Source organism: Artemia sp. Qi Xiang Cuo, chromosome 11, assembly GCF_049724085.1.
Source record: "Artemia sp. Qi Xiang Cuo chromosome 11, ASM4972408v1, whole genome shotgun sequence".
Classification (NCBI taxonomy): domain Eukaryota; kingdom Metazoa; phylum Arthropoda; class Branchiopoda; order Anostraca; family Artemiidae; genus Artemia; species Artemia sp. Qi Xiang Cuo.
Genome location: NC_142804.1, coordinates 4,885,505 through 4,902,927, shown reverse-complemented (window position 1 = coordinate 4,902,927; position 17,423 = coordinate 4,885,505). Strand labels below are relative to the sequence as shown.

General features: G+C 36.8%; 1 protein-coding gene across 2 annotated transcripts in view; it reads right to left on the bottom strand.

Annotated features, from left to right (window-relative positions):
- The window catches only part of AnxB9 (Annexin B9), a 63,587-nt gene extending 47,894 nt beyond the window's left edge, over nt 1-15,693 (bottom strand). Inside the window, exon 1 of one of the 2 annotated variants that reach the window (XM_089097444.1) lies at nt 15,671-15,693. In XM_089097444.1, the coding sequence (XP_088953570.1) occupies nt 15,671-15,676 (6 nt within the window). In that variant the 5' untranslated portion in view covers nt 15,677-15,693. Of the gene's footprint in view, nt 1-14,925; nt 15,054-15,670 lie in introns of those variants that run through there. The other variant, XM_089097445.1, reaches the window with a different exon arrangement.
- Nucleotides 15,694-17,423: the final 1,730 nt, after the last annotated feature.

The following is a 17,423-nucleotide window of genomic DNA, read 5'->3' as shown; positions in this document are numbered from 1 at the left end:
TTCATAGATAAGAGCTTAAAGTTTCTTTAATAATGTTCGTTGGAAAGCTGAATCTAATTATGTGAATTTCGTTAAAATTAATTTTAAAAATTTGCAAATAAAACAAAATTTCATTGTTTAAAAAAAATTTGAGCTGTAAGAAAGTCAAACTTTAGCGTAAAGAGCGAGGCGTTGAGGAGGGAACAGTCCCTTTCATATACAGAATAATTTCTGTTCGTTTTAAGTTTTAACGTCGTTCCTTACTTTCAGTTAAAAAAAACTTGTTTTTTTATTTCATTTGTGAACGTTTTTTAATTAATGCAGGTTTTGATTTTGGCTCACCGTGCATGAATAATTAAAACGAAATTTGTATATTAATTTTACTTTTATTTGGTTAAATGGCTTTCTCGAAACTTGTTGAATTTTATTTACGAACGTTTTTATTAGTAATATACGTAACTTACGAATTAACTTACGTAACGAACTTCTATATTCATATATTTTTAATACGTATATTAGGGGGTTTGCCCCCCCCCTAGTCAATACCTTGCTCTTTAAGCTAAAGTTCGAATTTTGTTCCAATTCTTTAAAAGTTACCACGAACTGTTTGATTAGCTAAGGCCAGGTGTTTCAGTACAGCTGACAAGTGTTTTAGTGACATTAAATAAAAAAAACAAGTTTTTTAAACTGAAAGTAAGGAACGACATTAAAACTTAAAACGAACAGAAATTATTCCGTATATGAAAGGGGCTGTCCCCTCCTCAACGCCTCGCTCTTTACGCTAAAGTTTTTTATTGTTTTAAAAAATAAAGTTGTGAGACAGAGTCAGACTTTAGCGTAAAGAGCGATGCGTTGAGGAGGGGACAGCCCCTTTCATATACGGAATAATTTCTGTTCGTTTTAAGTTTTAATGTCGTTCCTTACTTTCAGTTTAAAAAACTTGTTTTTTTTATTTAATTTCTGATCGTTTTTTAGTTAATGCAGCTTTTATTTTGGCTAACCGTCATTGAATAAGTAAACAAAATTTGCATAAAAATTTTACTTTTCTTTTGCTAAATGGATGTCTTTACAAATTAACTTACGTAACTAACTTCTATATTCTTATATTTTTCTTCTGGCAAAAAATACAAAGTTGCAGATTTTTGCAGATATGAGCTTGAAACGTATGTAATAGGGTTTTCTGATACGCTGAATCTGGCGGTGTGATTTTTATTGAAATTCTTTCACTCGCAGGGGATGTTTCCCCCCTCTTTAAAAAATCGGGTAAATTTTCTCAGGGTCGTAGCTTTTGATGAGTAATACTAAACTTAATAAAAGTTATATATTTAGAATCAGCATTATAAGCTCCTTCTTTTGATATATTTATTGACATGAAAATTCCGTATTTAAAAGTTTCGATTACTATTGAGCCGTATCGCTTGTTTTTTTATTGCTTTTTTTTATTGCGTATATGTTATTACGTATATGAGGGGGTTCTCCCCTTAGTCAATACCACGCTCTTTACGTTAAACGTTAAAACAATTTTGATTCACAAACCCCTGAATCACAAAGGCCGTTTAATTAGAATAGATAGCTCTTTTTAAAGCACTAAAAAAAACTGCAGCGTAAAGAGCGAGGTATTGACTTGGGGGAGAACCCCTCACATACGTTATAATTTCTGTTCGTTTTAAGTTCTAATGTTGCTTCTTACTTTCAGTTGAAAAAACTTGTTTTTTTTATTTAATTTCTGATCGTTTTTTAAATAATGTTTGGAAATCCTGCGCCCCCTTCATAGAAATGTCCCTTCCCCCAAAGAACCATCCTCCACGGCCATCTTCTCCAGAGTAACCCCTCCTCTAGCCCCCCCCCTCCAGAAAAAAATCCTTCCTGAAAATGTCTGTTTACTACCCAATAACCAATAAATAATGCTGGCAAGTCCGGCGCCCCCTTCATGGCAATTTCCCTTCCCCCATAAAAACTTCTTTCATGGACAGATCCTCCAACATAACCCCCGCCCCACCCTTCCCTCCCACTACCAGAAAAAAACCTCCTGAAAACTTCTGTAGACTTCCCAATAACCAATACTATATGTTAACATTGGGTAAAGTTCATAACTTTTAGCCCTCCGTCTGGGGACTTCGGAGGATTAAGTAATCCTAAAAGACATATTTATCATATTTTCGACCATGCTGAACAAAATGGCTATCTCAAAATTTTGATCGGGTGACTTTGGGAAAAAAATAAGCGTGGGAGGGGGCCTAGTTGCCCTCCAATTTTTTTAGTCACTTAAAAAGGGCACTAGAACTTCTAATTTCCGTTCCAATGAGCCCACCCATGATATCCAAGGACCACTGGATTGATATAATCACCCCTGGGAAAAAAAATACAAAAACAACAACAAAGAAACACGTACTCGTGATCCTTTGTCTGGCAAAAAATGCAAAATTCCACATTTTAGTAGATAGGAGCTTGAACCGTCTACAGTTGGGTTCTTTGATACGCTAAATGTGATGGTGTGGTTTCGATTAAAATTATATAACTTTTAGGGGGTCTTTCCCCCTTTTTCTGAAAATTAGCCAAATTTTCTCAGGCGCGTAACTTTTGATGGGTAGCACTAAACTTGATGAAAGTTATATATTTGAAATCAGCATTGAAATCTGATTCTTTTGATGTATCTATTGGTATCAAAAACCTGTTTTCTAGAGTTTCGGTTACCATTGAGCCGGGTCGCTCCTTAGTTACAGTTCGTTACCACGAACTGTTTGATAGATAGCTTCAATGTTGCCAGATGGGCTTGATTTCCGCCTCGTGGGCTTGTTTTGGCCATCAGGGGCGGGATGAGTTTTGGAGTGGGCGTGGGGTGAGAACGTGGGCTTAAAAAAAAAATGGGCTTATTTTGACTGAAAGTTCGGAACCGTAAGAAAATTTCAAATCACGGTGGCTCAGTCGTGGCTATACATCAAAGCGACAAGAGCCCTCCATTAACGCACGGAACATTTTCGCACTGCTGAGTTTCTGCGTTTTAGGTCTTAGGTTAGGATGGATGCAAGCAGAATATTGCTAAATTAGGAGAATATACTTGTGAAGTTTCTTATTCTAATTGCTATAAGGAATTTCATTGCTGCTCAGATTAGCCTAAGGCAAGACTTGATTTTTACGCAGATCCATCCTTTTTTTTATATATTTGACAGATCTCCGGGCCCAACCTTTTTGTGGCCTAAGCTAGGCTAAGTCTAGAATTGCGGCCGTTGCGAAAAAATTATGTTAAGAAACAATTTATACTTTGTAATATACAGATTAGCCTAGTTGTACTGGTATATACCAAGAGAAAAAAACATGTTAAGAAAAACAATTCATACTTGGTAATATACAGAAATAATTGTTGCTTATATCTTGCTTGTAGCCCTGCTATACATTACCCCCAGGCCCTTCCCCTTAATGTGCAAATACATAACTGAAATTCGTCCAGAGTACCAGTAAATTTAATCAGCTGTGACAACACAAAAACCAGAAACACAAGTTACTGATGGGTGGCAGAATGCATTGGGAGTATATAATTTGGGCTATATATTTGCACATAGGGGAGGGAGTTAGGGGTAAAGTATAGCTGGGATGCATGCGAAATATGTTAGCTACAATTGTTCTGCATATTAGGCCCGTTTTTTAGCACTAAGATCTTACATCTAAGATCTTACATCTTTCTGCAAAGATTATCGTTTTTCAACTCATCTTTGTTCTAAGATCTTACAGCTCGCTGAGGTTGGCAAAATACTTGAAAGACGCCATCTTTCGGCCATATAGAACAATGATGAGAGAACTTTGACGATATGCTCATCATTCTTCTCAGACCGCTGATCAGAGCAGAATGATGAAAGATGTTTGCACAAAAATGACCAAAGATGTAAGATCATAGTTCAAAGATTTCACTTTTAAGCGTTTTCTGACAAAAGATGTAAGATCTTAGTACATTAATGAGTGAAAAAACAGGCCTATTATGAATTGTTTTCTTAATATGTTTCCTTCTCTACATGTCCTTCTATAGACTGTGGAAATTAACACTTTTTAACTGCAATTTTACTATACTTTACCTCCCCCCCCCCCAATAATGTGCAAATATATAGTCTGAATCACATATGGTAAAATTCTGGACAAGCTACTTTTTGCTATCTTGAGAAGGGCTTAGGTTACGAAAATGAACCTTTCTGAGATGGGTTTACAGACTAAAGTATGTCCTGGGAAGATATTTTGAAGCAGCCAACTCATCTCTACTCCCTTTCCCTATAGAGGGCTCTGACCTTTGATGACCTTTAAAAAATCTTTTTTTTATAAAATTGAGACTTTCCAGAATAGTCTTCTGCTTAAAAGAAAAGTAAAAGAAAAGTGTTTTTAGCCTTACACCTCCACTCAATCCAAATTTGTGAAGTTTCAGAGATCTGGAAATACATTTTCTAAATTTAGGAAAAAACCGTTGATATGGCTTAAAATTCTACTCTAATAACAGGAATTGCATTTTCAAACTAAAACCAAAGAAAAAGAAACTCAAAATTAAGATATAATGCTGTTTTGTCAAAATTCCAAGACTTAGAAATCAGAAGGAGGTTAACATAGTAGAATGGCAATACCTTCCCAAAGTATGTTTTTGGCCCTGGATTCATCACTGAAAGTTTTGCTTTCTTATCCTAACTTTGAACAAACGTTGACCAATTTCGTCTTTTTGAAGAGCTGCAGGATTTGATACTAAGTCTCCTGGGTAGAATACTCCGCTCATCTGCAGTGTCTGTGATTGTTAACATGGATTTCAAAATCAATTATTTGCCACCAGATCAAGGTAATTACGGACATGAGTTCCTGATAGAACTGGCAAAATCTAAAATTTCAGACATACAGAAGAGCGAGATCAAAATACGGTGTTTGGTGTTACTGGAAACTGCGGCTAAAGCGGTGCTTAAACGAATGCCTCTTGTTCTGGATTTGGTCCTCAAACTGAAATTTTTATCCTCTGTGATTTGCTTATCTCAGTTGAGACCCCAATTTGGAGACCTGCCATTGAAAATTGTTGCTACCACCGATCTTAGTGCCCTGGAGAATCGGTGGAGGAAACTGTTTGACGTTATTTGGTCATTTGTGTGTAGAAGAACAATCCCCAAAGACTCCCCTCAGTTCTGGATAGCTGTCTTACATGATCTTGATGCTGTTGGGGCATCTCCTTTCAGTGAGTTAGGCAGGTGGGCATTGACCCTGTTGAGTTTGCCAATTATCAATGCGATAGTGGAACGTTCCTTTTCTATAATGAATGTGTTAAGAGCGAGCTCTGAAACCGTATGCTTTTGCCCAAGTTGAACTCACTTCTTGTGTTCAGGCTGTGGTTGTCAACATGGCTCTTGTTGCTCGACGTCTGAGCCTACAAAGCGTATGCTGCTTTTCAATAGTGACATTTAAAAGGTTTGTGAAGTCAAAGAAACTGATCTAGTCGATCTAGAAAATATCCTAGCTTAATCTGAGTCTTAAATCCCTTAGTGCCTTATGGATTTAAGTGCCTTTCTTTTTTCTTTTTTCTTTTTTTTTTTTTACTTGAACGATAAAAAAATGTGTTGATTTGTGGTAAACAGATGAATTTTGGCGGATCACGCAAAATGATTGTTCTTCCGTGAAAGCAGAGCAGGATGAACCAAGGGTAAGCAAGCAAGGTAACAGTAGAGTTTGATTAGGGGCAAAACTTTTTCTGACTTTAACAAGAAAGAAGTATTTTAGCACTATTTCATCGTGTGTAGCGCTGTAGCACGTGCTTCAATTTATAGCACTTTCGTAATACAATTTTTTAATTTTGTCATGGACGAAATGATGTGGATTTTGAAAAAGGACAAGGAATTAACAAAAAGTGTGGACCGTATTTTTCCGCATTTGTTTCAAAAGGTTTATGCGAAGTTTTATTTCACAAGGACCACCTTTTTGCCGGGTTCGCTTCAACAGATTGGTGCTAAGTTTGAAATAGACGGACAAAAAAACTGATCTAAAACTAATCCAACTAAACTTATTGGGCCATGCGCGTGTCGTGGCGCAAGCCGAATTTTTCTTCGACTTTAGCACCGAAAATTGTTGTGAAACACGTAAGTCTGGGCCATTTTAGCACTTTAGGAACTGACCATGATGGCGCTCTTGGTTTTCAAAGGCTCGGGCTTGTTTTTTTTTTAACGTTCTGGCAACACTGGGTACCTTAAGAACTAGACATACACAAACTATCAGACTTATACCTTTCCCCATGAACGCCCATACGGGGGAGGGCACGGGGCGCCAGCCCCCCCCCCACTCTTGGCTGAATGACGCTGCCTTATATTTTTTATATTTTGTTTTGAGATTTCTATTATACAAAATTGAAAGTGCCGATTAGAACAGGTAGCCCCCTCTACAATTCAGCTTATGGGCGCCCATGCTTTCCCTATTGATGTGCTAGTATCTTATAGGGTCCTGTATGCAATGTCATGATGGTACAGCTTTCTCTATAGCGTTTAATATAGTTTCGTGAAACTCTACCTTCCCTATAGTATTTAATGCGATGTTTCAGGAGGTTAGCTTTTAAGTATTGTATGCCCCAGTACCTGGGTTCAACCGGTCCAAACTGCTACTTCTAGTAATATCTAAAGTTAACTTAAAACTGAAATTTAGGATGGGTAACTACCTTCCGGGTAGTTATGACGTTGATAGATTCCAGGATGAGAATTTGTGAGGAGTTCTCTAAGAATGTTTGGATATGAATATAGAGAGTTTAGAATTTGACGATCTAGAGACTAGGTGGAATTATTTTGGTAAAAGTTTTCTGAAGTAGTGGGGCATGTGTTAAGGAGGAAAATTAAAATGCAGCTAGGAATATAAGCAAAAGAAGCTTTAAGCTTGTTATGAAAGAGAAGGAGTTCGTGCAACAAGTTTCTGAGCAATAGTTCTTACGAAAAGAAAAGGAAAGCAAGGGAATTAGAGTGACATTACAGCGTGAATTATGGGAGGTAATAAATGGAGGCCACGGACTTCCATGCCGAGGAGCTGGAAGATGTAGTCAGTTGACTTAATAGTAAGATATTGGGAATTTGGATCTACAGGTATGGGGTTGAAACAGCTGAGACGCTTGGGAGATAGATATGATTTATATAATTTGGGCAGTGTATTTGCACTTTAGGGGGGAGGGTAAGTATATCGGGGCTGGTTGCAAAATGTAACCTAACCTAACCAAAATACCAACTAAATATTTCCTTTAAATATAGCTACAATGTAGTTTTCCACTGAGCCGAAGGAAATTGTCTCCGTGTACAAACAGCAATAAACCGGTTATTGTCAGATTTTATAGATCCTAATTCTCGACTGTGTACTGGCTAACAGATAAGTACCAGATATTGTTTTGGCATGTTAAGAAATCCAGAGTAAGTAATCAGTTTGAACTTGTCGTAGCAAAAGATAGAAACGAGGCCTAAATTAGAGATAAAGAAAGTCCTAAAAAGAGATCAGTATTTTTTTAAATATATTAAACCGTGATTAAGTTATAAGAAATTACACAGAATCGAATGAAAAAGTTTACAACAATTTGGAGGTGAAGAGGAAGGTATATCTTGCAAGGAAGAGTTCGAGCGAGGGGGTGCTACCATTTCGACTAACCGTCACAAGCATTAAACGTCATAATATCCAAAAGGAAAATCCGTCAGAACAACTAACCGTCATAACATCTAAAAAAAATTTATAAGTTTACAAAATAGTAATAAGTATACAATAGTTTAGAAACAAATTCTGGCTATATATTTGCACATCAGGGGGGTAGGGGTAAAGCTAAGCATATATTAAATACGTCAACTAATCTAACCTAGGTACCTTCCCCCCCCCCTAAACCCCAACAAACAAAAGTTTTAAAATTTTAGATGCTATGACGGTTAGTGGTTCTGACGGAATTTTTTGTCGATGTTATGACGGATTTTGTAGACGAAATGACGTTAGTGCTCCTGACGGTTAAATGTTATGACACCTTCCCCGAGCGAGTACTAAATGGCCTGAAAATATATTTAAGACTCAGATACTATAGCGTGGTAAACAGGGGAATCGTTTGGGGGTGGCAAGGGGGCAGTGGCCCCCCCCCCTAATGTGGAGAAAAAATATTATACATACCATGCCCTTTGAATATCCAGATATGGACCTCTCTTGCCCCCCTACCCCCAATAAAAATACTGGAGATTCACCCCTGGTGGTAAATGTGTTTTAACAAAATATGGTGGTCGCGAAATTAGTGATAAACTACTGAAGACTATGAATATGAATTAAGAAAAATGGGATGTACCTACTAATTTTTGGAAAACTTCTAAAATCCTTCACAAGAAAGTTGATAGGAGCGGGTTTGGTAATTCCAGGGGTATTTAGTAAAGGTCCCGCCCTTGTATATGACAATGATAAATACACTAAAGTGAATAGGGCTATGTACGAGAACAATATTGCTTTGGTTAAGATAGGAAGTGAAGTTATTAGCTGGTTCGATGAGAGATCAAGACTTGTGCAGACTATGTCCTATCCCCGTGTACATATATTATTTTGGGTACTTGTACGATATAGCCACCACACTTTGTAACCTGAGCGACTACACTCAAGACATAAGTTAGGTTAATCATATTGAAATATACCAAAATATGATGAAAATATACTACTTTAGTAACCAAATTATAGAAACTACAACAGAGAATTATGGAGAGCAGGCCACCTAGAACGCATTATATTAAATACCGAACCGAACCTAACCTAACTAACTCTGTATATTAAATATTACGTTAAAAAATATCTGCATGCAGGGGCGTAGTTTGTTATGGGGTAGGGGGGCAATTTATTCTCCCAGACCTCGGTTTGCCCCCCCCCCCAGCTAAAATTTTGTTTCTACAAAAATCTTGTCAAAACTAAAATAAGCCAGCATGATTTAAGCATCAACAGAAACGGATCAGTTTTTTAAGTATATATTTATCTTTGTAGTACTATAAAGTATCTTTATAGTACTTTTATAGTACCATATAGTACTTTCATTGCACCAAATGGCTAATTATTCAGCTTTTCCTGTCATTTTCACCTGATTTGAGAAAATTGGCTCCAACTTTGCCTCCCCTCCTCCTTACCCCCAGGATTTTGACGAAATTACGCCACTGTCTGCATAGTAGTTTATCTCACTCAGACTAGGCTGATTATCTCCGAATACTCACAAAAAACCGGTTTTTATCACAGATGCAGAATAAACTGTGGTGGCTACATCATACAAGTACCTTATTTTGATGTACTGGATCCTAATAAAAACGGTAAAGTTAATAGAACAAGGTGTCAAATGGGAAGGTAAAATTGCCCTAAACTTAAATTATGCGGATGGTTGTTTCAATTTGCTTTTTTAGTTTGATTACCTATATATGTTAAGGGAATAAATGACACCGTCAGGGAGGGCTGAGGATGGACCGTCACAAACACGACTTTAACCATAAGAAAGAGCTAGATAAAGAAAGAGCATAAAACTTTCTGGTACTATCCCATTATCCGGGCCTCTCGGGTTAATCACTATAGAATAGGCAATGATAAAATCCGTTTTTGACGTCTTAACTGTTATAGAGTAGGCGATGATGGCAAGGTTTTCATTGCGTATACGATATTAAACTGTGTTTGTGGGGGTTTGGGGGGGGGGATAAAGGTACCTAGGTTAGGTTAGGTATTTAATATATGCAATGCTTTAACCCCCCCTCCCCTAATGTGCAAATATATAGCCCAAATTTGTTTCTAAACTATTATATATTCATCCTATTTTATTTTATTTCATTAGCATTAACCAAACTTGACTTTTTAGAGAGGCCCGGATTATGGGATAGTACCAACTTTCTTTCTAGATAAAGAAAGAGCATAAAACTAGAAATCTAAAAATGCCTCTCTTTTTGTTCTTAAAATGCCCTGTCTCCTTCTGGAGAGCTGCTATTCTGCAAATTCATCTAAAAGTCATGATGAAGGGGGCTAGTTGCCTCCAACCTTTTTGGTCACTTAAAAAAGGCACTAGAACCTTTAATTTCTGTTTGAATGAGCCATTAAACATATCTCTATGATGTTCTGGTAACCCACTAGCCTGGTAGGAAAAAAAAAGAAAAGAAAAAAAGGAGAGATGTAAGTGCTACCCCCCATGCAAAAACGTGAGGTAAATATTTTGCAGTTCATATTATTGACTTAGGAATAAAGTAAACATACCCCTCGATGCCTTTTTTCATCCTCTTTCAAAATATAATAATCATTTTTGTCGCAAAAGAATTCTACCCCCACCCCTAGGCTATATATACCAATTCAGGGTATATAGGCCTATTTGTACATTAGGAGGGTGGGGGGTAAAATTTATTTCTGATGTAAATGAGAGGTAAGTTTAAACTCCCCCCCCCCCGAATGTGCAAATATATACACTGAATTGGTATATATAGGGGCTGGGGTAAAATTCTTTTGCGACAAAATTGATTATTATATTTGGAAAGAGCATGAAAAAAGGCATCGAGTGGTATATTTACTTTATTCGTAAGTCAACAATATGAACTGCGAAAAATTTACCAAATCATCAACTATTATGTTCACCTTGTCCCAAAGTCAGTTATAGAATCTCTTATGCTATTTAGCATAATTTTTACTAGTTTATGCAAAATTATAATAGGTTTTAAGTAAAAATCAATTGCGGTAAATTTGTCGCAAATTATATTATTCACTTCGAATAAAGTGAATATACCACTCGATGCTTTTTTTTATGCTCTTTCCAAATATAATATGCGTGAAAGTTTCACAGTGCGGAAAGTCCCGAGTGTTCAAGGTCTACTTTGAGTCAAAACAAAACCTGGATCAGCTCTTAAAAGTTTCTGCTAAAGTTGGCTACGAAAAGCTTTCTGCACTAGCCTTTGCACATCTCCTCAAGTGTTTCTTTTCGTGTCATAAGACTGGGCATCTGGCCTCAAAATACTCCAATCCACCTCTCTGATCTCGCTGTGGATGATGCCATCATACCTCAAACAGTGCCACTCCGCGTTCGGAAAAAATGGTATGTCTAGAATGTAAAGTTACTGGCAATACTTGTTACAGTGTAAAGTGTCCTAATAACAACAGTCAACTAGCAAAGCCCATGGTAGTACATGGAAGTGTCTGTTTCTACGCAAGCTGTACTTTTGTGGAATATTGATGGTGGGCTATTTGTAAAAATTCCTGTGATCAATGGTTTGCTTTCAAGTTGTGACGTATTGTGCTTGCAAGAGCATTTTTTGACGAGTCATAGTTTAGGCCTTCTGAAAATAGAAAATAATTTTGCTAGCTACTCGATGCCTGCTAAACGATCCGCTTCCAGTGGTCGCTCCTCTGGTGGTATTGCGATGCTTGTTAGGACCTCTTGCCGGTCGAGTATTTTTGATTCATGTGATTTTTTTCTTGCTGTCCGTGTAAAAGAGTATGTTAATGTTAACGTCTATCTCCTAGCAAATTATTGTAATGCCGAATCAGAATTTTTATTTACTTCAGCGCGTGAGAAACTAGGGTCTTGCCTTTCAAAGATTCGCCTTTTAGGTAAGTGTTGTATTATTGTAGGAGATTTTAACTGTAATTTAACTGACGCCTCGTTATTGCGTACTTCTATTTTGTCTGGTATTTTTGACAATTGGCTTAGGATATTGCCGAAAGATCTTGACTATACTTACACAAACCATTAAAGTCACGTATCGAACCTTGACCATGTTGTTTCTTCTGTAAATCTCCAAGTGTCACCTGTTCACGTCGTTACTGATTTCCAACTATCAGACCACCTTCCAATATCTGCATCTATTTATTGTTCCTCTGCTCAGTCTACTCCCACTACACAACCACATCAGCCCCACGCCCAATTTTACAGGGATTGGGAAAATATCCAAGATGACCTTTTTGCTACAGTAACTAATTCTGTCCTCCATAAAATTCATGTTCCGTTCCAGCTGCTCGTGGAAAATCCGCAAGTTTATGCAAATGAAATACGGATGTTGCTAGATATCTATCTTGCACAAATTTGCCATGCTCTGCGATGCGCAGAAAAAGCCAGTATACCTCTTAAACGTATACGTAGGGGTGTCACAAAGCACTGGTCCAGTAATCCGAGCTTAGTTGAAGGTTGGAGAAAATCCAAATTTTGGTACCATTTGTGGCTCCAGTGCGAACGACCTCGCTCTGGCTGGGATTCTGACACTCGTCTATCTACCAAAAGAAAGTTTGCAAGAGAACTGTCATAATATGAACCAGATAGTTGAAGAGACATCCCAGCAAGCGTCTCTGTCCCAACCTTCCTTCTGGAGAAATGTATCAAGAGATCCTCCTAGGGCCCATCTATCTGCTCAAGTTATTCCTGATTCCGAATGAAATTCATACTTCTCTGCTGAATTCTCCCCACCAGATGCCGCCCTACAGTCCGAATATGAAGATAAGCTTGATAAATTTCTGTCTAGGTGTCCAAACGACAATTTTGTTGTTTCAGCTGATTCCGTACTGTGAGCAATCCAACGCCTAAGGCGCAAGAAATCTTCTGGCATCGATGAAATAAGTGCTGTTCACATTCTGCATGGAAGCGAGCTGCTGGTAAACTAAATTGCTCTTTTGTTGCAGATGATTGTTACCCTAGGAGTTGTACCGTCTTCTTTCTCAATCAGAGGTCTCACTCCAATTCCAAAGAAAGGTAAACTCGCTACCCAGTGCTCGTCCTTCTACCCTATAACAGTTGCTACCACCTACTGTAAGCGTTTTGAACTTCTGTTCATTGACCAAATGAACACAAAAAGCTATGTTCCACATAACCAATTTGGATTCCAGTCACTTCTCGGTTGTGCTCTAGCGTTGTCGGTTGTCGCGATCGCATTAATCGATGCTAATGCGTCAGGTGAAATTCTCGTGTAGGCTGGGCATGACGTCCGTAAGACGCTCAACTCTCTCATTCACGCCGCTATGCTATTCTCTGCAGCAAAACGTGGAGTGAGCCCCTTATATATCAGAGCCCTTCAAGACATGTATTATCGTCTTATAGTTCGCCTAATACTTCACCCATTAGCTAAAGTTGACGGCTCTCAAGTCTATGCACCAACCCCTAATATTTTTGTTAATGTTGAAAAAGGTACCCGTCAACGTGCTGTTTCGTCCCCTTCACTCTTCAATAATGGAGTTCTTGATGCACAGTCAGCTGTTCCCACATCATTCCTCTTTGCCGGTCTTGATTTATCTCTCGTATGTTATGCAGACGACATTCTGAATGTGAGCCACACTATCCAGCGCATAAGCGAGATTTTCGCAACGCTACAATCTGAGTATGCAAACCTAGGTCTTCAGTTCAATGCTGAAAGCTGAAAAGTCCGAAGTTGTATTCTTCAATTGGAAGCAAGCGTCGCCTAGGGATATTCCTCTCGGAAATAGTAGGATTAAGCCAGTAGATCATATCACCTACCTCGGTCTTCCCATTGGTTTGTCAGTAATGCACACGCGACAACTAACATCTGCTCACGTTGAGCGTAAAGTTTGGTTATCATATGCTTCTTTTGTAACTAATAAGTTACGGTTCAACTGCCATCTTGTTTCGAAATTTTTTAACTCTGTCGCTCTACCACATTGTTTTTACATATCGCCGTTTTGAAAAATGCTCACAATTTCTGACAAGTCAAAAATTTGTTCAGTTTTCATCTGGTTCGCAAAATATCTTTTACATTGTCCCTCTTGGACGCGCAACTCTTATCTGATTAGAAAATTCAGCATTGCTGACCCCATTATAGCTGTGGAAAAGTGAATTCGTGCTTATAATTCCCGTTTAATGAAGTTGAATCATCCCTGGTCGTCAGTATTAACCCAGTAGTTAAGATGTATTTGTTGTTGTTTTTTTTTGTTTTGTTTTTTAAGTGTTTGTTTTCGCTCCTAGTGAAACTCCTACAGTTATTAGACTGTCTGACGATATAGTCTCTCTTTGTATGAGCCCAATAGAAGTGATGCTGGTTATTATCAATTTTGGTGTCAATTTTTTTCTGATAATGTATTGCGTATATTACTAATAATAGAGTTGTTTATTAATTATCGATTCTTTTAATCATATTGCTATAAGTAAAGTTGTAAAAGGATCCGTGATTGAATAATTTCCTTGTTTCTGTTATTTATGTATATCGGAGTAAATGAATCATTTGTTGAGAGTGATCTGAGTTCAAGACCAGCAGGCGCAAGTGTTGTTTAAATGTTTTTACGGTGTCTTGTAATGTTTAAACTAGTTAATATTATTATCTACATTATATATTTTTTAATTCACTTTTGATTGTTTGTTGTTTTTTTTTTTTTGTTTTTTTTTACCAATTACGGCTTGATGCAATGATGTTCATATTATTTATGTTTGTTCAGTATTTAGGAGCCTAAAAAAAAAAACAGAAACATGTCGCGTACCTACAGAGCAGTGTATAATTGGGTTTTTCTTTCTCGTTTTGTGTAATTTGTTCTAAGTGCTGATTTAGATTTTAGCTCCAGCGTTCGTCAATACAAACCACATGTATAACTCCTAAGTTTATGTGTATTGCTTTTTTTTGTTGTTTTGCTTATTGCTCCGTCTTTTCCTTTTTTATATGACGGGTTATCCAATAAATAATAATAATCAATTTTGTCGGAAATGAATTTTATCCCCACCCCTATATATACCAATTCAGGGTATATATTTGCACATTAGGGGGGGGGGGGTAATGTTATTTCTGATGTAAATGAGAGGTAAGTTCAAACTACCCTGAATTGGTATATATAGGGGTGGGGGCTAAAATTCATTTTTGAATTGAACAAAAATGATTATTATATTTGGAAAGAGCATTAAAAAAGGCATCGAGTGGTATATTCACTTTAGTCGTAACTCAATAATATGATTTGGTAAATATTTACCCAAGGGGCTTATCACATAATAATACAGAAAAAGAAGATAAATAAAATACTTACGCGAACCATTATATCCAATAATTTCTTATCTTCACTTTAGATAAACAATTTAAGCTACAGCAGGCACCTTCAAAGAAACCAGACTAGCCTGTTTACATTACTAGAATTTCTCCTCTCATTGATTGCTTAAATTGCGTCAACACTATGACGTAATGCCCTTAAGTCATTCGTGTAATTTCTTGAGTTTTACGCAATGGGTCGGGTACATAAGCAGGAATTTTTGTTGTGGGGGGAGGGAGTATACTTTGAGGGATAATCTAACTTCGAAGAAAATCCATGAATTATAAGAAAAGCATGGGAAAGTCGTTGGAATGTAGAAATGTCAAGGGAGTGTACGGACTTAAAGGCCCTCTCAGAACTTACTTCAGGTCACGAGTTTGTCAGCGAATAATTGGATATCCCAGACCAGGCTGTGATGAGATTATAAAAATTACCCAAATCCCTTTGAACACCTAGAGGAAAGAACCCGAGTGTGCCACCAATGGGTAATATGCCCCCCTCTCCCCTGACAGGAAAAGCAAGGAAATAAAAACTTTTTTTTTAGACCTAAGACCTTTTTTATTTATCCTCTTTGTCCTCGAGTATATCTAAAACCCGGGTATATATATATATATATATATATATATATATATATATATATATATATATATATATATATATATATATATATATATATATATATATATATATATATATATATATACTACCTACTAAAACAAATAAAGAGATTTAATTTTGTTATTACCAACATACAGGGCCGGCTCAAGAGTCTCTTGCCAACTAGGCGAAAGCTTTGAAACATCCCATTTCCTCCTCCGACACGTTCAACCACTAAACTATAAAATATTTAAAACATAAAAAAAATTCAGTTTTATTTATAGTTTACGATTTACTGGAATCTTTTTAGTTTTCACGTGTTAATGTTTCTGAAAAATGGAACGAACTATATTTTTAGTTTCAAAATATTTTTTTTTTCTAGCAGAAATATGTTTATTTCAAACATAAGACCTGAATCACGACTAAACCGTTCATTAGGTTGATCGTATAAACATGGCAGCTAAGTATAATTACATAAACCGAACTCCTGTGCTCCCGTATCTTGGAAAATAAATTTCAACACGGGGTTTCACTCGTGTCAGAAATTTCCCCCGTCAGAAATTCAGACGGAGCAAAAACCCTAAATCTTAGCAATAAACTACAATTAACATACTTTGCGAGCAGACGATGATTAATAGATTATCTGGCGATGTTATTTTTGTTAAAAAATACTAACTAACAAAGCAAAAAAGAAAATTTAACAATTATTTAATGAGCTTTGATAAATCAATATGTAGCAAATTACGGTACTTGTCATTATATCCTACACAGGAAAGAAGTCAAGTTTGGTTAAAGCTAATGAAATAAAATAAAATAGAATGAAAATATAATAGTTTAGAAACAAATTTGGGCTATATATTTGCACATCAGGGGTGGGGTTGGGGGTAATGCATAGCATATATTTAATACCTTACCGGTACTTATGCATTATATCTTACCCACCGCTATAGACTGTACAAGGGAATACTACAAGAAACAAGTCAAACGGGCATTTCCAATGGATAAATTGATCGCAAAGCGTGATTTCTTATTGTGTTTACAATATTTAAACTGTTGTTTTTGGGGGGTTTAGGGGGGGGGGGGCGGCAAGGTACCTAGGTTAGGTTATGTATTTAATATATGCTTTGCTTTACCTCCCACCCCCTAATGTGCAAATATATAGCCCGAATTTGTTTCTAAACTATTATATTTTTATCCTATTTTATTTTATTTTATTAGCATTAACCAAACTTGACTTCTTTCGTGGGTTCTTATAATGCATAAGTACCACCTAACCTAGCATAACCTAAGTAGAAAGGCCTCATGAGCTCCGAACAGCACCACGTGGTTTATGGTTTTCTCACTGAGAATGAAAAACAGGAATTTTCTCACTTGAAAAAACATGAATTTTCTCACTTTGATGGATGTTTTCTTGGACGGTTATGGGTGTTGGTCAATTTATTTGATGTTTTTCATGGATGTCAACAGTAATTCATGTCTGTTTTATGGTTTTTGTCAGTGAGAATGAAAAAACAGGAACTTTCTCATATTTATGGATGTTAACAGCAATTTATGTCTGTTTTATGGTTCGTTGTCAGTGAGAATGGAAAAACATGAATTTTCTCACATTGATGGTTGTTTCTTGGACGGATATGTGTGTTGGTCAATTTATTCGATGTTTTTCATGGATGTCAACAGCAATTCATGTCTGTTTTATGGTTTTTGTCAGTGAGAATGAAAAAACAGGAACTTTCTCACTTTGATGGATGTTTTATGGTTCATTGTCTGTGAGAATGGAAAAACAGGAATTTTCTCACTTTGATGGATGTTTCAAGGTCGATTTATTTGCTGTTGTTTGTCCAGGTGTAATGACATTGGGGTGATTTACATAATCGGTGGGGGAATTACTGGTTCACGAAAGG